Source organism: Cucurbita pepo, chromosome 3 (assembly GCF_057944985.1).
Source record: "Cucurbita pepo subsp. pepo isolate OVF chromosome 3, ASM5794498v1, whole genome shotgun sequence".
Taxonomy (NCBI): domain Eukaryota; kingdom Viridiplantae; phylum Streptophyta; class Magnoliopsida; order Cucurbitales; family Cucurbitaceae; genus Cucurbita; species Cucurbita pepo.
The window spans coordinates 1,145,612-1,170,374 of NC_141800.1; the positions used below are offsets into that span (position 1 = coordinate 1,145,612).

At 38.2% G+C, this 24,763-nt stretch overlaps 4 protein-coding genes across 7 annotated transcripts; 3 read left to right on the plus strand and 1 right to left on the minus strand.

Moving 5' to 3' along the window:
* The first annotated feature begins 511 nt into the window (after nt 1-511).
* On the plus strand, nt 512-10,486 carry LOC111790451 (serine/threonine-protein kinase CTR1). Its single transcript, XM_023671346.2, has 15 exons — nt 512-1,241; nt 2,256-2,557; nt 2,637-2,778; nt 3,046-3,149; nt 3,732-3,952; nt 4,731-5,174; nt 5,317-5,357; nt 5,808-5,876; nt 5,966-6,066; nt 6,160-6,241; nt 6,394-6,492; nt 7,313-7,381; nt 7,478-7,609; nt 9,697-9,791; nt 9,876-10,486. The coding sequence occupies exons 1-15, from the start codon at nt 627-629 to the stop codon at nt 9,982-9,984; spliced, it is 2,625 nt and encodes an 874-aa protein (XP_023527114.2). The 5' UTR covers nt 512-626; the 3' UTR covers nt 9,985-10,486.
* An 818-nt stretch (nt 10,487-11,304) lies between these two features.
* On the plus strand, nt 11,305-13,749 carry HSFA3 (heat shock transcription factor A3). Its single transcript, XM_023671857.2, has 2 exons — nt 11,305-11,998; nt 12,644-13,749. Exons 1-2 carry the CDS (start codon nt 11,681-11,683, stop codon nt 13,637-13,639), a joined length of 1,314 nt encoding a protein of 437 aa, XP_023527625.2. The 5' UTR covers nt 11,305-11,680; the 3' UTR covers nt 13,640-13,749.
* Nucleotides 13,750-14,000: 251 nt separating this feature from the next.
* On the minus strand, nt 14,001-16,295 carry LOC111790797 (ribosome production factor 2 homolog). Its single transcript, XM_023671858.2, has 6 exons — nt 16,121-16,295; nt 15,767-15,970; nt 15,004-15,249; nt 14,689-14,931; nt 14,538-14,603; nt 14,001-14,287 (listed from the first exon to the last, which is right to left on the minus strand). Exons 1-6 carry the CDS (start codon nt 16,187-16,189, stop codon nt 14,147-14,149), a joined length of 969 nt encoding a protein of 322 aa, XP_023527626.1. The 5' UTR covers nt 16,190-16,295; the 3' UTR covers nt 14,001-14,146.
* An 826-nt stretch (nt 16,296-17,121) lies between these two features.
* LOC111790321 (polyadenylation and cleavage factor homolog 4) lies at nt 17,122-24,105 on the plus strand. 4 transcript variants are annotated; one of them, XM_023671181.2, is made up of 8 exons: nt 17,790-17,927; nt 18,588-18,644; nt 19,604-19,852; nt 19,944-20,198; nt 20,523-20,633; nt 20,725-21,177; nt 21,384-23,306; nt 23,843-24,105. In XM_023671181.2, the coding sequence occupies exons 4-8, from the start codon at nt 19,992-19,994 to the stop codon at nt 23,855-23,857; spliced, it is 2,709 nt and encodes a 902-aa protein (XP_023526949.2). In that variant the 5' UTR covers nt 17,790-17,927; nt 18,588-18,644; nt 19,604-19,852; nt 19,944-19,991; the 3' UTR covers nt 23,858-24,105. The 4 variants fall into 4 exon arrangements, with proteins under 4 accessions (XP_023526947.2, XP_023526949.2, XP_023526948.2 ...); XM_023671180.2 differs by having other exon boundaries at nt 19,604-19,705; XM_023671179.2 differs by lacking the exon at nt 18,588-18,644 and having other exon boundaries at nt 17,122-17,927; nt 19,604-19,705.
* The last annotated feature ends 658 nt before the right edge of the window (nt 24,106-24,763 follow it).

Genomic DNA, 24,763 nt, shown 5'->3' on the forward strand with positions numbered 1-24,763 from the left:
ATCCTCAACGTGGATACCAGTTTTATTGATTCTTTGTATATTTTAAGGTCGTTTATTTGGCGGGCGTAATAGATATATAATTTATTGTGTTTATTAATAGATATATAATAGATATAACACCCATTATAAAGATCTAATGAAATTTTAACCAAAACTTTTAATTTTTAAATTACAAAACACATAGCAAATGGCATAGACCGATTGAATAAAATGGTAGTTCAACAACCTATTTTAATCGGGAAGATATCAAAACCACGCGCACGTGTAAACCCCCACGCGGGAGTCTCGTAAAGAATTTCAGGCGCGTGGAATGGAAATGACTTCAGTCGTTACGAATAATCTTATTGGGCCTAATTTAAGGGTGATGGAGCCAACTGCGAATTAATATCAGATCTTCGGCAAAATAAATTAATTAAGAATTTATTGGACAAAAGAATATTACGAAAACGCCACTACGCATAAAAGTTCTGTATGGTTCCAAGCTTCTCTCTCCGACAGTCGAATTTCTGAAAGAGACATACTCACCGGAAAGGTGGAAAATCGAAGGGAGGGGAAATCTTCATCGCTTCGATGGTGGATTTTAGGGACCGAACGGATTCCAGTTGATCGGAATTCTCAGAATCTCGATGGAAATGCCCGGCAGGAGATTGAACTACACGCTTCTCAGTCAAATTCCAGACGACCAGTACAGTGGAGGCGTTGCTGTGGCTGGAGCCGGAGCTTCGACATCGTTGATAGAAACATCATCAGGAGAGGGGAAGAACGACAGGAGGAAGTTGGAAAGAGGATTGGATTGGGAAGCGGGTGGTGATCACAGGGCGGGCCAGCAGCAGCAGGTTAATTGGATCGGTAATATGTACTCAACGTTTGGTTTGCAGAGGCAGTCCAGTGGAAGCAGCTTTGGAGAGAGCTCGATATCCGGGGAGTACTACGCACCGACACCATCGACTACAGTGGCTAACGAGACGGATGCGTTTGGGTGTACGCACGATGATGTGCTTAGGATTGGAGGCGATTCGAGACCACAGACTGCCGAGATGGCCGCTGGGACTGGAGGATCTTCTAGTAAGAGCTGGGCGCAACAGACGGAGGAGAGTTATCAACTGCAGCTGGCATTGGCGCTTCGGCTTTCATCTGTGGCGACTTGTGCTGATGATCCTAATTTCTTAAATCCATTTCAGGATGATTCAGCTTTAAGGAGGTCGATTAGCTCTGCTGAGGCTGTGTCACATCGATTTTGGGTAGAAATTGTTTTCAATCCATCACATTTTCTAATCCGTGCTTATGGTTTTGTTGCGTTGACTTCAGTGGCTATGCTAATTTACATTATGTTTATTCTAGAATTTATAGTCTAGATAGCAACCAGATTGGTAACTGTCGGATGTCGTGTCAAATCCTGATTACCCGATAACGGATTGATGCAACATCTATTTTCTCCGCAAAATTGTCGATGAAGAATGATAGGGCAATAGTGTGGACCTCTGATGATACTCCGAGTTTGATTTTATATCTATACAAATAAAATATGATAGACTTTTGCTGTAGATGTTACTGAAGCAGCATATGCCATTGGTTGCTTCCTAGGAAAAGGCTTACGGCTGATGAAGTAGAATTGCATTATTGATCTAGGATGTGGTAACAAATGAAGAAAACACGACCTTACTTTCTTGTTTTAACATCAAATTTATATTGGTCTTTGACATTCACATCAAGTACGTCTTCCCAGGGGCAACATGCTGTCTAAGCTAGAGTACTATTCACGAAGTGATGATATAAGTTTGGAAAACCGATAGGAATTTAAGATTCATGTTTTGTTTACCTTCTTTCCAATTTTTGTGGTTAATCTCTTGGAATCAATGCAGTAAATGGATAGCTATAACCATCTGACCTTTGTTATGTCAATATTTATTTGAGAATGGAAGTTAGCTATGGGCTATCCATTGTAGTATTGGACAGCCCAGCTGTTTGTCAATAGGTCGATTAGTTCCTAATTTATTCAAGTTGGCTGGATTCTACCCTGAGCCATGAAAGATTAAAAAGAAAAAACCGAGATTTGAATGAGCATTTCCACTTCAGTATGAAAATGGAACTATTGGTATATTTACATGTGTGGCAAATATTGAAGATCTGACCTTTTTTTCTTTGATTTATTGTGATAACATTGAGAATGTGGTAGAGGAACATATTTTTAGGTCTTGCTAAACAGAGTACCATTTTTTGAAAATGATGTTCTGTCGTGTTATTATATGCATCAGGTGAATGGCTGCCTATCATACTTCGACAAGGTTCCTGATGGGTTTTATTTAATCCATGGAATGGATCCATATGTATGGACTGTATGCACCAGCCTGCCTGATAATGATCGCATGCCATCAATTGAATCTCTAAAGTCTGTTGATCCTAGCACTGATTCTTCAATTGAAGTTGTTCTGATTGATCGGCGCACTGATCCCAACTTAAAAGACCTCCAAAATTGGGTCCAAAACGTTTCTTGCACCTCTATAACCACAGAAGAGGTTGTAAACCAGCTTGCTAAACTTGTCTGTAGGAGTTTGGGGTGAGACATCCACACTTACATTTGGAAACTTGTCTATTTCATTCAACCCCAATAACTTCCGTTCTTTTGGTATCAATAGTGGCTCAGTTTCTGGAGAAGATATGTTGGAGCCGATATGGAGGGAGTGTAGTGATAACTTGAAGGAGACCTTAGGCTCAGTGGTTGTTCCTCTTGGTGGACTCTCTGTAGGACTCTGCCGGCATCGTGCACTTCTTTTTAAAGTGAGATCCCGGTTTTGAGGCACATCAATTGACTTATTATAGTTTTCCTTCTGTATTGGCTATGTGATTCCTGCAGTCACTTTATAGTAGTTAATTTCATATATAATTTTCTGCTCGTTTAATGCATATAGCCTCTGGTAAATTCTTAATCTTGTATTCTTGTATTTTCAATTTGCATAGCTATTATTTGATATAAGTTGTCTTTTAGTTTATCAAGTGAATTAACATAGTTCAGGGTCCGCTTATTCAAGATTATGGTATTTGCAGGTGTTAGCTGACACAATTGATTTACCCTGTCGTGTAGCCAAGGGCTGTAAATATTGCTCACGCCATGATTCTTCTTCTTGTCTTGTTCAGTTTGGGCTTGACAAGTATGCTCTCTCTGCAATACTCTACTAGTTCCAAAAGAGTTTTATATTGTTTACTGCTGCATTTATTGACTATGCAGCTCAAACAACATATTTCAATTAAGCTGGTGCCTGCCATTAATTGACATATAATAATGCTATTTAGACAGTATTGTAATCTTCATCGTCATTGTGAAGATAATTCCTGTAGGATACTGAAATAGCCTTGGGATCCAATTCAGATCAAAATGGGGTGAGATGGAAGAAAACAAAATGACTTGGAAGCAATGGTTGATAAGTTTTTTTTATTGGTTTTACTCTCCTTTGAAATGTTTGGTTTCGACGTTATCACTTATAATGTTTTCTAACTCGTGCAATTTTTAGCTTTGAGATACTCTTTTAATTTTAAATGTACAGTGCACCTAACAGTGTCAACCCTCCTCAAATTGACCATTTCTTATTTTTCCTTGCTGATTCATAATTTTAGTAATAATTTATTGCCAATTTTGCTCTTTTGTGGCGATGAATGTTGGAAAGCTCATGGAACTGATTATTGTTCCTCGTTGTATTAATAAAGTTATAATTGGCTTGGTTAATTTTCTGTAGGGAGTATCTGGTTGACTTGATTGGAAATCCTGGTTGCTTGTATGAGCCTGATTCTTTGCTCAATGGCCCATCCTCCATTTTGATCTCCTCGCCGTTGCGACTTCCACGACTAAAGCCAGTAGAGCCGGCTATTGATTTCAGGTCACTGGCTAAACAGTACTTTTCAGATTGCCAATTGCTTAATGTTGTTTTCGATGAAGCTTCCTCATGTAATTACTCAGGTAATTATTTGACTCTTCACACATTAATTTCGGAACTATGAAAATCATATTTTATAATTTCATTTTGCATTTTTCTCTTTGGAAGTTCTTGTTGTAAATTATAACCAGATATATTTTATAATGTTCCTGAAAAGTAGAGTGTATGATCATACTTCTTAGACATTGGATGCTTAGGATCATCAGTTCATCAGTGGATGACATTACGCAGGGGCATTACTTCGGCTATTTTCAACATTTAGTTTTCTTGTAGCTACAGGTGTATTTGTGGGGGGAAAACTATTCAAATCTATATCTGGTATTAGTAAACCTCTAGTTTGTGCTTCTTCTTGTCTTGATACTCACTTCAAGTACCCATTAGATATCTGATGAAAAAGGCCGGTGCTGCACCGGACAAAGCTGTATATGTTTGTAACCGTCTAATCAAACTTCAGTATAGAAAGTCCAGTTATTTTGTGCTCCATGCTATAAAATTCTGTGAAAAGTTGATTGAAGGACACAGGGAATGATGAGAAATAGAGAAGTGTGATGTGAGAAAATTCTCGGTAAGGTTGGAGATAGTGGAAATTTTCCTTGTTACGAAAGGTATGATAAAGTAGATTTTGTGACTAAAGATAGCACTTACAAAAGGCTGCAGTAAGCATGCAATATTGCTGAATCGCATAATTTTTGTTATGGCTTGCATTTACGTTTTCTCAAAACTTCTATCACACTCAATCTTGCAAGCTTTCCCTGTATATTGTTTTTTTCATTGATAAGTTTTTATTCGTCACCATCACAGAAAATACAGTGGACGGAGAAGATAGCGCACTCCCCTTGTATCTAAAGCAGTTTGATAGAAAGTTCACTAACAGAAGCAACCAAATGCTTGTCCCTGGTGAAAATGATGAAAAATCCATTTTACTGCATGCAAAAACTTCGCAGCCTAATTCCCTAGACAGAGATTTCCAACTACTTAAAATGCGTGATAATTCTCATAATGCTATACAACCAACTGTGCTGGTTGAGGATTCAATCCCACTGAAGTACGTTCCACATATTAGCCGTGGAAGTGCGCAGTCATATTTGGATATGTCCCACCCAAGGATGGATTCTACTATGGACGTAAGGTTTCAACAGGGAGGTCAGCTAATACCAAGCACACGGAGTAACACACTTCCCCTTGGTGCAGAGGATTTGGACATTCCATGGAATGATCTTGTTTTAAAAGAAAGAATTGGAGCAGGTATGTGCACTAAATTTTTTATAAAATATGGACTTTTAAATATGATAACTTAGGCATAATGAAAAGATGTCAGTCTATGTATAGAATTCATTGCAATTAATCTTTTAAGGTCATTCTGAGCATATCGTTGGTGTAATTTCAGGTTCCTTCGGAACTGTGCATCGTGCTGATTGGCATGGATCGGTGAGTCATGCAAAAAATGGTTGATGATTATTATTTCCCAAAATTAGTCTACTATGCGAGCATGCAGTGTTTACTCGGTTTTGAGTCGAATATTGTGATGCATAATGCAGTTATTGTTGATGATTATTATCTGTTTTGCAAATTCTTATAATATGATTTCTATCTTGCTCTCCTGTCAATACACTTGCCTTTTCCCATTGCATCAGAAGATATTATTAGGATGTAATATGATTATGCGTCATTGTAGGGAGCATTTTTGTATCTTGCAGTTCCTTTGGATGGGAATGGAAACCCTGTCTTGTTCTTCTTATCTAGCTATGTTTTTCAATTATTGAGTAATTGAAGATTTTGGTATGAAGCCTCGATTCAAGTGGTGCCTTTTCATTATCTTTTAATAGCTATATGATGTGTTCACGCCATATTTCTAAGATTTTATCATGGGCATGTCAGGAAGTTGCTGTGAAGATCCTAACAGAACAAGACTTCCATCCTGAACGTGTTAATGAGTTTCTGAGAGAGGTATGCAGTGGTGGAAATCTCAATTCTGTGTACTACAGGCACGGATTATTTTGTTGACTTTGGTTTGTTTCTTTATTTTTGCATGATAGGTTGCTATCATGAAATCCTTACGACATCCTAATATTGTACTGTTTATGGGTGCCGTGACCAAGCCACCAAACCTGTCCATTGTCACTGAATATCTATCGAGGTTTTCTTTTACCATCTTTCTCCTAATTAAAGTTGAAAAAGTTAGCATCTGATGGAAAATGTTTGAAAGTTGAAGAATTGGTTTTATTTGCAGAGGTAGCTTGTATAGGCTTTTGCATAAGTCAGGTGTCAAAGACATTGATGAAACACGTCGGATAAATATGGCTTTTGATGTGGTATGTATATTCTAATGATTCACAAATTGTATTCAACATCCCCCCCCCCCCCCCCCCCCCCCCCAGAATTTTATCTTGTGCTGTGTTGTTTACCTTCATTTTCGACGACGTTTATATTTTGGTAAATGACTCGGTCATTCGTTTTGATACAGGCAAAGGGAATGAACTATCTCCATAGACGTGATCCTCCAATTGTTCATCGCGATCTAAAATCACCGAATCTTTTAGTTGACAGGAAGTATACAGTAAAGGTAGATAAGTTCGTAACTTTCAGCTTAAAAATATTTCTCCTAGGGGACACTATTTTCCCGCTTTTTGGTCCTCTATCTCTTGTTAAGGTGTTACTTTGCTGGCATGAGTCCCCGCTGTTTTTTTTATCCATTAAAACTGTATCTAGACTCTTCCTAGTGCGTCATCTACTTTTTACCACTGTTGATAACCTTGCAAGTCCTAGGTACATGAGTTTAACTGAAACGTTTCAGCAGAAATTTTTTAAACATGTTTAGATTGGCGTTTTCTAGATTATACTTCTCAGCTGTAGAAGAACATGAAAATAAATGATAATGAATGTTCCAAAATCTGTAAGCAACAAGTTCTATCTTTTACGCTTCAAGGGAGGGAAGGGGGAACATCAATTTACAACATTGAAAACAAAATAAAATTTCCATACCTGATGATATGCTTGACATAACAGAGCTCAGAGTTGGAGTTCAGATTTTTTTTCTTTTTTTTTTTTAAATAAGAAACCTGAAGGGATGTATTGTCTTTATGATCAAAATTTAGGGCTCCTTTGGATAGCCATTTGATTTTTTGCTTTTGAAAATTATGCTTATAAACACTACTTCCACCACAAGTTTCTTTGTTTTGTTATCCACTTTTTACCAATGTTTTTAAATACTAAGCTATGTTTTTAGAATTTGACTTAGAATCAAGTTTTTCTTTAAGAAAGATGATAATCATAATACGAGGAAATGAACATAAATTTTAAAAACAGAAAACTAAAAACAAAATCGTTATCAAACGGGGTCTAGATTTTCTTTCTTTGAATGTCTTCATTTTTTCTCTGTTCAGGTTTGTGATTTTGGTCTCTCCCGTTTAAAGGCACGAACATTTCTTTCATCAAAATCTGCAGCTGGAACAGTAAGTTCTTGGCTTTGTAGCAATATATCGCCACACTATCCCTATTCGTGGAAGTTGTCTATACAATTTCTAATGTTTAACTATTCAATTTGTTAGCCTGAATGGATGGCACCAGAGGTACTACGTGATGAGCCGTCAAATGAAAAATCAGATGTTTACAGCTTTGGAGTGATTTTGTGGGAGTTAGCAACTTTGCAACAGCCATGGTGTAATCTAAACCCAGCTCAGGTTTTTTTCTTCCGTCTTCTTATAGTAATGTTGTCGGATAAGAAAATTGCACTGTTATCAAAAGCAAATGTTCTCTTTAAGCTTTGATCGTTTGTAAGTCTTCTAGAGCTTCCTAGTTTAGAATATCAAACACGCACTCTCTCTCTGTGAAGATAAATGAAACTTTATTAACTTAATGAAATAGATAAAAATTTAAAAAATTTAAAAAAAAAGAAAGAAAGAAAAAAAAAAGGCAGGAGAGGCCCTCCAAACAGAAGAGGGGTACAAAAAGCCACAATATTTTTTAAAGAATAACTACAAAACATATTGCTAAGCTTGTACCATGAGGCGGCTGTGATGATGTATTCAGTAAGATTTGTGTAGTTTCTTCCATTTCCATTAAAGGGTCTGTTGTTCCTGTCTAGCCAAATATTCAAGAAGAAGCTCTGGATGATGTTGAGCCAAAACATTTTTAGCCTTCTTTGTAGGACGAGTGAGATAACCAAAGAGATTGAATGTTTGAGGAAATCTTTGTTCATTGGCAAGGTCAAACTGCAAAAGACTAAGACATGGCTCCAAAACACGATAGCAAAGGAGAAGTGGGGAAAGAGGTGGTTTTGAGTTTCATTTTGCTTGCATAGAGATCACCCGTAGCAATTTTCCAAAAACATTGGAGTATGTTTAGTATTCAAGCCAAAACTCGGGATGGAATTGCCGTTCTCAAGTATTTGGCAGTATTTCCTACCAGAAAAAGTCAGCTCACTATAAATATTAATAGCCCTAGTAATCTAAATGGATCACGGAATTTAGATGAAGAGAAAAGACACGAAAGAAGTTTTTTTAAAACAAGGCTGAAGGATCTTGTCCTAAATTTTGGCGCTAAAAATGTAAAAAGAAATGGTTAATGAAGGAGAAGAAAACTTCACTTTTTCCACAAGATTGCTGTTAGAAGGAAATATGTTATCACTAGCTCGGTGATTGGTGAATCAAGAAAACTGTGAGGAGTATCTCTCCTAACTTGGGAAGCGTCTGGGAAAGATATATTCCCTACGGACTTCTGTGGAATTCTGGCTTGTCGATGAAAGGCATGCTTGGGAGGCCAGTTGATGATGAAGTGAGGATGGGTATAAAAGTAAATCTTGGAGCCAACAAAACTCCAGGCACAAGGTTTTGACATGGAATTCTGCTTAGGAGTTCGGGATGTTGTTAGTAAAGATAATATGGAAATGTGTCAAATTTTTCGTAATGGACTATCAACTGTAGTTTTTGAATGAGATGTTTGTTGGTTGCTCTTATTCCAGAAAAGGAGAAAGTTACCAAAATTGTGAATGTTTGGTTGAAAATACCACATTAAGTACGTAGAAGATCTTGGCTGATAGGCTCAGTGAGGTTCTTCCCTCGACTATCGTTTTTCCTTGGCTTTTGTTACTACTGGAAAATTTGTTGGTCCAATTTTGGTCTTTTCTCAAACAAGATTCTAGGAAAGAAAGGTTTTGAATCAAGATGGAAGCTATGGCCAGCCTAGGGGTAAAAGTATCACTTTTAGGGACCTGAGGCTAGGTGATCCCTTGACTTTTTGCCTTGTGTTGATTGAGCAGTTTTTGGTGAAAGATGTAGCAAATGGTGATTTTGAAGGATTTTTCATTTGTTTAAACATCCACACTACAATTTATGACTGCAAAACTCACGTTGAATGGAAATTGGGTTAAGGAATCTGCTCCTTTGTTCTCCAAGCCTAGGCGATATGTGATATCAAAATCATACCCTCTTGATTTTGTGGTCAATCCCAATGCCTCATGCTAATTTCCTTTGCTTTATTAGATACTTCCAACATTTTTGGTCAGAGCAAAAATGAGATGTTTCCTACTTCAATTACTGAAAGCGACCAATGACGTTTTCTCACCATAAAGTTTGTAAAAAACCTGCGATGTTTTTCTGTTCTCTTTTTTCCTTTTCTGCACTCCTTGCCTATATGATGTGTGGGATTTTGATGTTTGTTGTAGACATTGTTGCTCAGCTATAAATCCCACTTCAGTTTGCATAACCTCTCTGGTAACTTTCGGCCGACTTTGTCGTAGCTAGATCCGTGACAGTTTCTTGTTGCGTAGGTTGTTGCAGCTGTTGGATTTAAGGGCTTAAGGCTTGAAATCCCACGTGATGTAAATCCCAAATTGGCTTCCTTAATAATGGCTTGCTGGGCCGAGTGAGTTGTTCTAATATAGTTCTATTCTTGGGCTCTTTTGCATTTTTGTTTTTCATTCGATATTACTAACTGATAAAATTGCAGTGAGCCCTGGAAACGTCCATCTTTTTCCAGCATAATGGAGACCTTGAAGCCAATGACTAAACAAGCACCACCTCAACAAGGTCGTGCTGACACACTCTCAGTTATGTGACAATATGGAATGTAGGAATGCCTGACGTTTTCGAGTGCTGATAACGGTATCCTTCGAGAGATATCCGGTGCATTTAAAACGTTCCTCCAAATGATCTTAGGTGCTCCTATAGCAAAATCTTCCATTTCTACTTGTTCCCTTTTTCAAGCTAAGATCTGGTACCGGGCTTCTCTCAAGTTTTTGTGAAGGGATGGAGAAGTGTTGGAAAACTTCAATTATCATCAAAATGTAGAGAGATTAGAAGAATGTGGATCACTTCCATTGCCCACAATGAAGGAAAGCTTCAACCTTTTTGCTATAGTGTGATAAGGAAGCTGCAACTCCATTGTCAGCCTATTGCAGGTCACGCCTTTACTTGTTTGTATATTTATTGGTCTTATTTTGAGAACGGGACCTGGAATGGAACTAATTTTGTATATACTAATGATTAGTTGTGGCTGGATACAGTGTTATATTCAGTCGGACTTGGTGTTTGCTAGGAAATGTCATTACTGTTATTTAAGAGGCTGTTCAAACATTCAATTAATATTCACTGAGTCTGATAGTTTAGGTCCTGAAAACAGGGAGTGAAGGTCCCAAAATGGGATGGGTTCATTTTCTTCATCACAAAGTGCTGGTTTTTGAATGGGGAAGAAGACCCAACCTTTAAACATCATCAGTGAAATTTGGTCCAATTAATGTTTTTATTTTAAAATTAATAGCATAGAGTTCTTTAGTGATTTATATACAACTCAAACACAAGCCTCGCAGTTGATATAAAAACTCTGTGACGTGAGACAAGGATGTCACAGTCATGCTTATCCAAGGCGTGTTGTCGTTTATGGCCGCATGTTGGATATCTTGATCATGCTTGTTTAGGATGTTTTGTCCATGCTCGTTCCTACCTCCTTTTACATGCTTTCATCTTAGATAGACTTAAATAACATTTTACTATTTCATGTTGTGTCAATATGATGGTGTATGATCAGTCACAAAAATCATGTTTACACTCGTCATGGCTAAAATGCCCCAAAATTATTACAGAGGATGCGACTAGTTCTCAATTATTACATTTTTTCTACCTTGAGATATATGTTATTTAAATCGTGATGGGGAATATTCCAATAAGAATTTTCCTTCCCAAAAAATTAATATATTAATCAATTTTTTTCTTAAAAAATATATATTATCAAAATTGGAGATACGATCATCAATTGACAAAGACCTCTAAAATCCTATTGGTCAGTCGAGTTAACTTCGTCCTTAAGCAAATCCCGGTCCAAAGCGTCCCTTTCAAACCAAAACGACCGGTCCAGAAAAAACCCGTGCGGACAAAAGATCTAAAATTCCCCCAACCACAATAACGGCCTCTCGAAATAGCGCTGCGAAAACGATCTGATAAACAAAGGTCGGTTCTTCTCTGCTATTGTTTCCTCTCAATTTGCAGAGAATCCACAGCCTCAAATTTTTGGCGGCGTCTTAATGGGGTGCCGGCAGGAGCAACGGCTCAACTGTAGAGCTGCTACGACTCGATTCCCAGTCACTGTCTCCACCGCCTTTGAATTTCTTTCCCCAGATTTTTATCGAACACTTTGTCGGCGTAATGTTCTGTGGCGCTCTTTTATATACTCTGATCCATTTCCGAGCTCCATTTACCTGCCCAGTGTCATATTTTTCTTAGTCTCCTTCTATCGGAGGCTTTTCTGTTCAAAACCCAATGTCATCTTCTTCTGCACACTACCTGTTCGACGTTATGCTTGAACCAGATATAGGAGCTTCGGACCCATTTGTGGTGCTGTGTATGGGAAGTGATGTGCCTCAACCTCTAGAATGTCTTCATGGCCAGCTAGTTCCTCCATTTCTGTGGAAGACTTTCGATCTTGTTGAGGATCCTGCGATTGATCCGATTGTATCTTGGGGTTCAGCAGGGCAGAGCTTTGTGGTTTGGGATCCCGTGGAGTTTTCTAGAGTCATTCTTCCTTCTAATTTCAAGCATAACAACTTCTCCAGTTTTGTCAGACAGCTAAATACTTATGTGGGTATTGCACTACAGCCTTCAATGGCTGCTGTGGTCTGTATGTAAATTTTTTGTTCCGCCTTTTCTTCTCTCTCTTGTTGTAATTTTATTTATTTCTTTGTACATTTACGCTTGTTTTTAGTACTCTTGTATGTAATTGATTCGTATTTGTACTCTTGCAATAGTTCTTGGGGTGTATTGAACTTGAATCTCATGCTTCTGCATAAGATTTTCAATTATGGGAACTCAAGATTTCTTTTGCCTTCATTTTTTTTGCTGGCTCGTTCTGGTTTAAAGCCAGAGTTCTTTTGGCTTTGAATTATGAGGCTTGCGCTCTTTCCTGCTTGATATTGCAGGCCTGAGGAAATACTCCCCTCCATGTGTTTGAAGGGGATTGAGGAACTTCCATCTCCACCAGGTAGAATCAATCAAATTGATCATATTTATTAGTTCTCTTACTGATTATAGATACAAAAGGTGATGGAGCTTCCCCTATGCAAGAAAAATTTCGACCCCACTTGTGTTGTGTGATAATTTTTTGTTTAAATATACCACATACGTTCTATGAATGTCGGTGTTTGCTGATGTATGTTGATAGCAATTCCTTTGGTATGTTATGTTGCTATACTGATGATTTGAAAACCTCTTGGGATTTGCATTCAGGGGTTCCGCAAGATTGATACAGACAGGTGGGAATTTGCAAATGGAGCTTTCCAACGAGGGAAGAAATACTTATTAAAGAACATTCAGAGGCGCAAATCACCTCATTCAGAGCAGATTGGAAGTTTGATAGGGCCATCTACTGGGGGAGGGAAGTCTGGATTAGAAGATGAAATTGGGAAGTTAAAGAAAGAGAGGAGCATGTTATTGCAGGAGGTTGTTGAATTGCAGCAGCAGCATAAGGGAACTGCTCAGCATGTCATCACGGTGAACCGACGCCTCCGGTCAGCAGAGCAGAGACAGAAGCAGATGATTACTTTCTTGTCGAAGTTACTTCGGAATCCAGAACTCTTATTTCACCTGAAGAAAAAGAAGGAACCGAAAGATATCGATTCCGAGAGAATCAAGCGGAAATTTGTTAAGCAGCATAAACATGATGGTTGTACACTGTCCATGGAAGGGAAGATCGAAACAGCAATGGATTTGAATCCAAGCCTGTTTGAAGGACCTTCTGCCAACCTTATGCAGGGAATGGGATCATTTCCAGATAGCATACCCAATTTTCAACGTATGAATGCTCCATCAAGTGATTTAATTGCGTCTGAGGAATTAGCATTCCATGATGGAATTGTAAAACCAAGAGAGGAGCTGAGGATAGAGGCTTCAAAGGCTATTGGGAGTCCTGACTATTTTGGCTCTTTGGCAGAGGATATTCTACAGCCCTCACATCATGGAACTGGAAGTATCATTAAACCAGAAGAAATTTGGAGTGCATACTTGAATGTCGATGCTAGTACGCCCGGTTCGAGCAACGAGTTGTGGAGCAATCCAGTCGGCTTTGAGGATCAATTTTGGCAAGTTTCTTGCAGACAGTCTTCAATCTGGGATTTAGGCTCCCAGCAGGCTGGAGATTTGGGCATGGACAAGTGGTCGGCTTCTGGTTTCCCATTCAACGACCCAGATACTCAAGCTTATCCCAAAAATACAGATCAGACTTAATTACATAGTTTGCTTTTGCAGCCACTATGAATCTTAGTTATTTCTAGTTATAGGAACTGAATAATTCATTTACTTAGATAATGAATTGATTATGAACTTACTTAAATACATTCCACCTGCTTACTCAGAATTTTCCTTTATTTCATTCTCAAACTTCCATTTTAAAATGCTGAATGTGTTTGCTTATGCACTGCAATGATATCGTAAACTCATCTTGCTAACATATACATACTTTGAAAGAGCTTCTGTTTGCTACACAACAACATTGTGTCCTGAACGATCAATGAGGTTCACAATCAAACTTAGGAAGAGCTTGAATGATTAAGATGATAAAAGATAGGCTTAGCATGTAAGAATCAGATTGAAGAACAAAAACAAAATTGTATATAAGCAATAAATAATTTGTCTGCTCTCTCCATATATTTGGCGTGCTACTATGCAATTCACAACAGCTGACTCAAGCTAGCAAGAGGAGAATCGGATCAAAACTATTACACTAATATTGAACTATTCTGAATTTTCCTTTGGCTTTTCTGAATCTTCCTTTGGTTTTTTAGAGGCTGGTCCGTCATCTTTATTTTTCATTTTCGCTTCACGTCGTTCTCTCTTCACTCCCTTTGATTTGTCGGGTATAGCCATATCTCCAACCTATGAGTCAATGTCGAAAATCAAGTTTATTCAAATGACTGGCAAATTTGTAACGGATGACATAATAAAGTACCTACTTTGGTGATAAACATGATATGAGAATTCATATCATGAACCTAACATGACAAGAGAAGAGTTCAATTACATGAACCACTTCCAATCTAGAGGATATGCATGCATTGTGACAGTAGCAAGCCCTTTAACAAGAAAATACATATACAGACAGAGGGAGAGAGAGAGATGTGCACACCTTTTGATCAGGAATATAGATCCTTCCGATCTTGCCCTGAATTGCATCCTGGCTAACATTCTTCTCCTGGAAGAAGTAAACATCAAAATTAGACAAACGGCTAAATAGAAAAAATGAAGTGCATGCATTTAAAAGATAGCCATTATTAAACCTTCTTCTTAGCCTGATCCTTGGCTGTTTTCATGGCTTCCTTCCTTAGACCGTCACTAGGAAGTCGGTGGCGGCGAACCACCATATCCATTGAAGGACCAACTTCAACTAGTTCCATTCTTGGAACTACTGAACCTGACTTCTTCAATCGCAATGCACAATGAGTGAGAAATACTTTATTCGGTGAGATGGCTGTACATACATACACACGGTCCAACCCTGCAAGATTTAAATTCTCTACAACCTGCAAAGACAATAGATATCTTTTATATCTAAACATTCAAACTCAAGTCAGCTAAAGCTGCAGGGTTTATACCTCCCCCCGGAATAAATCAAGCAAAACTTCCTTTAAATGCTTTAGCTCTTCCACATTCTCAAATCCTTCCCCAATGAAAGTAATGAAAGGCTTTGACCCCACCCGTGGCGAGAGTTTCTTATCATATGTGAAAGAATGCATTGACTTGAAATTTTCAATCCCAACCTCAACTAGGTCATAGATTTTGTGATCATAGGTTCTCCCTATGACAAGGTTATCGGGTCGTTTCTTTGAGTGAGAACCATACTGCAAAAGAGGTGCAACAAATACAACAATAAATAACTGGGGACAAAAGCACGAAGCTGTTTACTGTTTTATAATAACAGAGGAAAAGAGATACAAAACTTGAACACAATAAGACGGAGGTTTCCCTCAAAATAGGGTGCCTCCGAAATTGAAGTTCTCTAAATTCTTGGCGGCTCACCTTACCCCAACAAAAATGCACATCGTGACTATATTTTTCTACATAGGTTTATCTGTTTGAGGACTGCTAAGTTCTTCGATCAAAAACCATTTAGGGAAAACGAGAAGTACTCATCCAAAAGAATCAAACCTTAAACGAATCACTAAACGGCTAGAATTAATTTTATATCAAAGTCTCTGTGATGAAGAGTACAGAAATTGCCTCCGGATGGGAAAACTGAATTGTAAAAGCACATACAAAACTAAAAAAAAGTACGTTACTTGCTGCAGAGCTCCACAAGAAATTAAGCCAAGTAAATAACCGACGCATAGAATATTAAGCATTCACAAGTGTACGCACCACGATAATACTGCAATCAGTTTTGAGAGAGAAAAATTCCAAAGACGAATCGCCGCCACTTTCAAATGGTTTAATTCCATCATTCTTACGAGAATACTTCACGGAACTTTCTTTCTTCAGGTGATAGAGTTCCGTCAGTACTGCATTCAACACGCCGCTCGTTTTTGTGCCATGAAGTATCAGCGTCTTCTTCCCTGTCTCAACCTGCGATTCAAATCGATAACCAAATCCATCAATACGGAAAGAAAATAACAATTCACAACCTATACAAACTTCTTTAACATGCTGTTAATCGTCCAGTACAAACTATCTCCCGAAGCATGAAGATATACAGACGGGACTGGAAGAACTTACAATTTTGGGGGCACGTTTCTCAAGCTCTCGTCTAACTTTTCCATTCTTGGGAGTTCTAATCTTCAACATGATCCACAACGACGAGATGACGGAGATGATTTAGGGTTTTGATGCTCAGAAGAATATCGACACTTCCGGCGACTGCAAACTGACGCCGATTTTGGTGGGTTTTATGGCGCGGGCGTCTTTAATGTTAGGGTTTTGGGGGCAAATTCGGGTTTTTGGAAAAACTCAAGTAATCCTCCTATTTTAATTTAATTCTTTATTCAAATAAATTATGTTAAATTAAGTTCTAAAAAAAAATTAGATTGGGATCTATTTAATGAATTTACAGTATAATAGATCATAAATTTTTTTATTCCAAGAAGTTAAAAAAAACAAAATTTTAAAAAATTCATTGAATTATTTAATATAATTTTAAATTTTATCTTCACTAAATTAAATAAATATAAATTTATAATTTAACTGAAAAAATTTAAGTTAATTGGTTAGGTTTTTCTTGAAAAATTTATGTGTCATAAATTTAACATCGACACACGAAGTACTCAAGTATGATATTGTTTAGTTTGAGTCATGATTTTGACGGACCTTAAATTAATAGTTGTGAGACTTTCATTCTAACATGTATAAATACATTAATTTATTAACGTAAATTTGGCTCTATTTTTTATTTCCTTATGTATCTTATTTTCAATTTGATGCCTACCAATATTGTGAATTTTTTTTAAAATAGTTAAAATATATATATATAATTTACAAAATATACCTTTAAAATTCTTAAAACTTCATAAATTAAAATAATTCGTTGAATTTCGTGATTCCAAATTATAGGCTAGATCTTGCTTTATCGCCGCCACGTGCCTGCCTTTCATTGATCGAATCGTTACCGCAGCAGATAAAAACTCGGAAAAGGGTAATTTTAATGAATCTAAATTATTTGTTATTTGTTATTTTTATATTTATAAAATAAATATTATTGAAAGAAGAAGAAGAAGAAAATAAAAAAAAAACGGACATCTCAAACTGGGGCTAAGCGTTCTCGCAGTCCCTCTATATAAAGAACCAGTCTGGTTCCCATTTCAAAGCTTTGCCGGGTTCTAGCATTCTTCAGCCCAATTTCAGTTATTCTTTTTTCTTGTTTCTTTAGTAATCACTGTAAATCTTCTTCATTCTCTGTAACTTTTTAGGATTAGGGTTTGATTCTGGTTCTATCTTGTACAATTTTAGGGTTCAGTGGGTTTGTTTTTGTAATCTACATGTTGCTTTTGCGCGACTAGTCACTGGTAGGAAGAAATCAAGAAAGGCTATTGAGATCTTGTCTACTTTTTTTGCCAATTCCTTTTTTCGTTTGTATCGACGATGTAATTACAGAGAATTAGAATTTTACTAGGTTTAGGATTAGGGTTTTGGTTTATTTCGTTTGCTAATGGAAATGGAGAGCTCGCGGAGACCTTTCGATCGAACGAGGGAACCGGGTTTGAAGAAGCTTCGACTGGCCGATGAGGCTGACCGCAGTGGGAACATTAATGGCCGGCCGTTTCCGCAGAGACCAGTTGTTTCCGGAACCAATATCGCTCAATCCAGATTTCGAGCAAGCGATAGGGATCCGGGAAGCAGTGATTCTGGTCGAGTGGGGTATCAGCCTCAGCCGCCGCAGCATCAGGAGCTTGTGAGCCAGTACAGGACAGCCCTTGCTGAGCTGACTTTCAATTCCAAACCAATCATCACGAATTTGACCATAATCGCGGGTGAAAATCTCCAGGCTGCAAAAGCGATCTCTGCCACTATTTGTGCCAACATTCTCGAGGTGAACCCAGTTTTAAACTGTGTAGCAGCGTTTTGCATTCCGTTGATTGTTTTTTTTTTCTTTTTTCTTTTTGTGTGAATATGATTGTATGGGGAATTAGTGTAGAAGGGAAAGAAGAAATACAGAAAATGCTTTCTTGTTGAATTGCAGAAGTAAAATTGTAAATGTAATGGGATTAATGAAATCTTTGCGTCTTACAGCGATTTTAATTATTTTGTAGATAGTGCAAGAGATTGGTTGTGGAATATAACAATTGCTCCTATAATATGTTTCTTTATGCGTTATCATCTTAGTACTTGAAACTACATCATGATTTTCTTTAGAAAAAGCTTTTTTATTGGAGGTTGTAAGTAATAACGTGGGTTTTGGTATGGCTATCAATTCACGCTTCTGGTATCGAATGAAACTTCGCAAGAATAATTAGCAACTCTCATAAGGTTCTTTATTGGGCTAATTGAAAATCTAATTTATAAAATTAGTTAAACAACAATGCAGCTTCTCTTCTTTAGTTGGTTGACTCCCCTGTGTACTGAAATTGATGGTTATATTATACTGTTTCTAAATCCACAAGTCAGGGACGATAAAAAAATTGTACCCAATAAAACCACCAATTGAAATATAAGCACCAAGCCGAGTTAACAGATGATTGCATTTTGACAGGAGGCTAATGATCTTTCACCTCGATGAGAGATCGTTGATCTGGGGGAATTTTAGCAGGTTTGAGCTAGGATATTAGATAAAGTTCTTGTGGTTTTGGTGGAACTGTGTATGTTGATAGAAAAAAAATGGAGTTGCAAGTTTGAATTGTATTGTTATAGAACTTTTGATCCTTTACGTGTTCCTTTCATGCTGATCCTGTTCTTGTTATTGAGTGCCTTGTGGTGTTTCTTTTCTTCTCCTGATCCTAGTAAAGCTTGAAATATCAAATGATACTAGAGAAGGATCAGTGAGTTTTGATGTGGCGTGCACCCTATGTTATATCATTAAATGTTAAGTGAAAATGAATCTAGTCAGGCACTTGTGTATGCTTCTGGAGTAATGATTGAGCATTAGAACTACCGTTCTACAACTTCTTTGGTACATTTAGAATGCTTAAAGACTGCTGGAGGTTTGATTCCCTTGATATGTGTGTGGCCTGCATTGGTGTCTGTGAATGCACAATGCACATGACTAGTTTGCTACTGGAAAAGTGTTGAGCTGTTAACTTGTTTGTATAATTGTAGGAGATTATTTTTATTATTTCAAGAAACTGCAGTATTGACTTACTTGAAGCATGATTTAGCCATTGAAGCCTCTTAAGATTTAACCTTTCTCCCTCACTTAATGATCCAAACCAATGTTGTATTGTGATATTCATCTCCATTTATGAGTACAGACACTTCGATGCACATCTGTCTGTGTAAAATTTGACGCACTCTTGTTTTAGTATGATATGCCTCCAAATATTGTACCATTTTTCTCTCTATAACTGGCTATGAGTGTTGCTGATAGTTACATAAGGTCAATTCTCTAAGTTGTTTTAAGGAGTCATCAACTTTTTTCTGTGTATGCATGTGCAAAATGCTTGCTGATAGGAATTCAATTTCTTTTTATGGGGCATTTTTGTTTGGCCCTACAATCGTCAAGTGTTCATCTGGCAGTCTTGATGCCATATTGATTTCTTATATATGTTCCAGGTTCCCACTGAGCAGAAGCTGCCATCACTTTATCTATTGGACAGTATTGTAAAGAATATTGGAAGAGATTACATAAAATACTTTGCAGCAAGACTACCGGAGGTTAGATTTTGTTGTGTACCTCTACCTACCAAGAGCACCCCTGGTCTACCATAAGTTGTGCTTCCTCGTGGCTCAGTATCATTGTTCATTTTCTTGAACTGATATGAAGATATCGACGTGAATGTCATTTCCAGCATTATTTGACCAGTAATCTGGGTCCTATCAATTTAACAATTTTATGATAGTATTCACTGCCTATCAATCCCAAATTTATAATAGTTTTTTCTATCATTTTTAGGTATTTTGCAAAGCTTATAGGCAAGTCGACCCATCTGTTCATACAAGCATGAGACATCTTTTTGGCACCTGGAAAGGAGTGTTTCCTCCTCAAACTCTGCAGATTATCGAGAAAGAACTTGGCTTCGTGTCTAGCGGTAGTTCTTCTTCTGGGACCATAACCTCGAAGCCAGATTTGCAGGCACAACGTCCACCCCATAGTATCCATGTAAATCCCAAGTATATTGAGAGGCAACGCCTTCAGCAGTCAGGCAGGGTTAGTGAAGTTCTACTACCATGTTCCGTTTTAATTCTTACGGTGGTCCACTTATACTTCTTGAAAATTGAAGTCATTCTTGGTTTTTTAAATGTGATTATCAGCCCTTATAAATTGAGAATGTGTTGTCTGTTGTCTTTAATCTTCTCGTTGCCACAAATTGATAACCTATTCAGCTTTGCTTTTTCATAGAAATAGATTTCTGAAAATCTTCCAAGTAGTTGCCTATACTATACTTTTTTTAACCCAAGAATCTTAATTTGTGAAATGGTTTTGCTACTCTTTTTCTTGTCCTTATGTGATTAATCTTTATACATGATGAAGGTGAAAGGAATGACTAGTGATGGTACTGGCGCAACAACTGTAACTCAGGATGTCGCCCAAGCCAAAATTAGTTCTGGACGCCCGTGGGCGGATACACCAATTAAAGGGCTTGTATGTTTTTTTTCTTTTCCTCCAAAAAGTCGCATTATTTATTAGTTTTTCATTTCCCTCATTACAAACACCAATGGTATAAATTTTGCAGGATATTCAGCGTCCACTTAGAGATGCACCAAATGATTTGGCACAAGAGAAGAACGTCGCCGCTGCATATCTAGACTATGAATGTGGTTCTGATCTTTCAAGGACATCAGGTGTTGGAAGGAGGGTCGTTGATGAAGGGCAAGACAAATCTTTGTCTTTAGCTGGAAACAATTTGGCTGAGAAATTATCTGGACAAAGAAATGGGTTCAACAACAAGCTTGGATATGAAAATTACCCTGCACCCAAGTCTGCAAACACTGGTGCCCGTCTACTGCCCATGCAAAAATTTTCAAGCGGCAGCAGCAACAGAGTTTTGTCTACTAACTGGAAGAACTCTGAGGAAGAGGAGTTTATGTGGGGTGAAATGAACTCTATGTTGACAGGTCATGGTGCACCTGCCATCGCCAGTGGCACCGGGAAAGATCAATGTACTCCTGAGGATTCGGATAATTCGGTAAGCTTGGATATAATTGATGGGGACCACTTTTTCCTTGTTATATTACCAACAACTTCACTAGTTATATTGGCAGAAAGCAAAAGAAAAGAAAAAAACGTTTGCTACATACTTTCCACTCTTGTAGTGCATCTTTCAGGGTGGGCAATTATGGATCATTGACCATGTCATAAATGATTGATTGTTGAGTTGGTTTCGATATGCAGGGTACTGACAATAAGCCATTAAGCATACGGGATACTGGGGCAAGTGTTGATAGGGAAGCTTCCTTTGATTCACAATCATCTGAGCAGAGAGAACTAGGGGATTCTGGACAGCAAAGGTCATCAATGTGGCAGTTCCAGGAGGCAATATCTCTGGATGGGCTGAGAGGCAGGGTTCCTAGAAAGAATTCAGCTCAATCAGGAGGTTATGGTGCCACTCTAACCGCAATGTCAGGTGCTAACTCTTCTGTGGATCAAATGGGAGGACGATCACAGATCACATCATCTAATATTGGAGCTTCAGGACATGGATTTCTGAATAAAGGAGGTTCAGGGTCCCTTGGGACTGTAGGCCATCCAAGATTTCCATCACAAAGTGTTGCATTACCATCTGGACAGCCACCCTTGAACCAGCGCCCCCCTTCACCATTAGTGGATCATGTCGCTCATAAAAAACAACGCCATAAAACTTCATTTCCTAATCTTGACCCACGTAGAAGGCATATACGGGATGCTGCCCTTGGCCTGCATCCCAACATTCGGCCAGATAACCTTCAAAAACCACAGCCTCAGGACCTACAAGCTTCAGCTTCATCCATACCTGCTTCTCAAACCAGGCACCGGTCACTGAAACCTGAAGTCACGCAGTCGGAACTTTCTAGTCAGCATGCAGTATCAATTCCGGACACCGATTTTGGACCGCCCTCATCAGCTGGGACAGTTCTAGAACTCTTACCTGCAGAAATTTTGGGAGAGCCAAGCACTAGTAGTTTGTTGGCTGCTGTAATGAAAAGTGGAATTTTGTCCAACCATTCAATAATCAGTAGCATGCAACAGAATTTCAGCTCCCAAGATGTGGGAAATATGCAACCCCGTTCAAGCGTCAACCCTCCTCTACCAAGTCAGTCTTCTCCTGCCCATACTCAGTCTACATTCTCAGAGCCAAAGACTGTGGGCGAATCTTCATTAGGTCCTCCATCTCTTGAAAGCACATCAACGCTGGTTAAGTTATCTCAGATTAAGGTAGAAGACACACCGTTGCCATCTGATCCACTTCCTTCTCCATCTACTATGAATAGTGCATCCACTGAAACTTCAAATGTGGTAAACGATGATTCTAGTCCAATTTCTAACCTTTTGAGCTCATTGGTTGCAAAGGGCCTCATATGTGCTTCTAAAGGAGAATTAGCAAGTAACGTTACATCCCAGATGCCTTCACAGCCTGAAAATTTGAAGTCAGGTGATGTTGTGACTTGTTCTATACCAGTTCCTTCCATCCCTATTCCCTCTTCCAGTCAATCATCTATAAGACCTGAATCACCTTCAAAAGCTGCTGCTAAGAGCTCCACTACTCCACCTCCATCTGCCACAGCTGAGATAAACAACCTCATAGGCTATGAGTTTAGTTCACATGTTATTCGCAAATTTCATCCATCTGTGATCAGTGGACTCTTTGACGATATTCCATTTCAATGTAAGATCTGCGGTCTTAGACTGAAATGTGAAGAACAGTTGGATACGCACTTGTGGTGGCACATGTCAAGAACTGAGTCAAACAATTCATGTAGGGCACCAAGAAGATGGTATCCAAGTTCAGTTGATTGGGTATCTGGAAATGCTAGACTTCTACTCGACGCTGCCACTTCTCTGGACAAGTCCAGCATGATGGAAGAAGATAACGAGCCAATGGTTCCAGCAGATGAAGACCAATTTGCCTGTGTTTTATGTGGTGAGCTTTTTGAAGATTTTTATAGTCAAGAGTTGGGTAAGTGGATGTTCAAAGGAGCAATGCATATCACCATCCCATCAGTGGGTAGTAAGGTAGGAAGCACAAATGAACGAGTTGCTATAGGACCCATTGTGCACATAAGTTGCTTCACTGAAAGTTCAATACACGAGTTGGGACTGGCAACTGATATTAAGAAGGTAATGTTCCTGGATCTTTACACTTTTGCATGACTTGATTTGGTTTCACTATCATTCATTGGTCTCCCTGATTTTTTTATGTGCTGTTCGTAGACTCTTTTTTTCCCCTTCCTGTTCTTTTATTGAACGATGGACTGACTTGGAACGTGAGAAAAACTATGTTTTGTGCTAAATGACCCTATAGCATTGGACTGGTAAAGCAAGGAAAAGATAGAGCCCTATTCTATGAATTGGTTTGGTAGAATCAAGTATTATTTCCCCATTATTTGGGATGTTACTCGTCATTACTTGAATTAATCATGGAACACCTAAATCATAATCGTTTTCTTCCTTTAGTCCTCCATAGAAAGCTCCTTTTACTGACATTTAGGACCTATAAAGCAGACACTTTAGATGCATGATATTGTGCCTACTGGCGTTAATCTGAAAGTATGCTCAATCTGTATCGATGTTGCGCTTGAGGTTGCAGGCATTTTCTTGATTTAAAATTTGAGTGTTGTTAATATAAGCTTATTTGCATTATGTCCAACCTACAGGAAATGGATGTATGATGCTTCCCTGCAAAACGTAATACTGGAACTACTCTGGGGGCATCCTGCTCGTGCAATTGGCATGGGGATGCGGAAAGGGAGTATGGATATGAGTGCTTCGCTCGTGGTTAGATTGGTTGAGCAAGAGATTATAGGGAGTGGTAGCTCTAATACTGGTATTTTCTAGTTTCCAGATTCCTTTTTGTTTTTGTTTTTCTTCTAAAGATATATAGTTGAGAATACATCAATGCAATGAGCTTTTTCATTCAGATCTTTACCGTCTTGATTCTCAGTGAATTTTCACTTAACATCAATATATGTTTGATATAAATATGAGGCAGAGCACTCCAAGTCCTAGCCACTAGGCGCCTCTATCAACAAAGCCTTCGTATCATCGAAGTCGTCATACTAGCGAAGTGGTTTTGATTCACCATCATTTTCTTTTTTCCTTGTAATTTAGACAGTAAAGGAGAGTTGTTTAAGATTCTCTCAGCTTTTGAGAAGGGTTGTTCACTTGTCTTGCTGGTCTGGATATGATTATAATGATGTTGGATTTTGCTTCTTGTTGCCTATATCATTTGCCCCCAGTCCCCACCTTGTTTGGTTGATTAGACAAGCTTGACGTGGCAGATATTGTGATACTTATTTGCAGATTTATGGCAATAATTGTCTTCACACATAAGCTTGTGACGGTACCCTTGAGGAATGTTTCGTTTTCCTCTCCAACCAATGTGAGACCTCACACATAAGCTTGTGATGGTACTTTGAATTTGAAGGGATTTAGATGAAGCAAAGGTAAAAGTTGATATGTTTGTACCGTTATTCCATTGTTTAAATTCATTTCTTATCGACGACTACAAACAACATACAAACTCATTAAGAGGGATGAAAAGTAGTTCTAATGTCTTCAATAATCATCTCTAATTT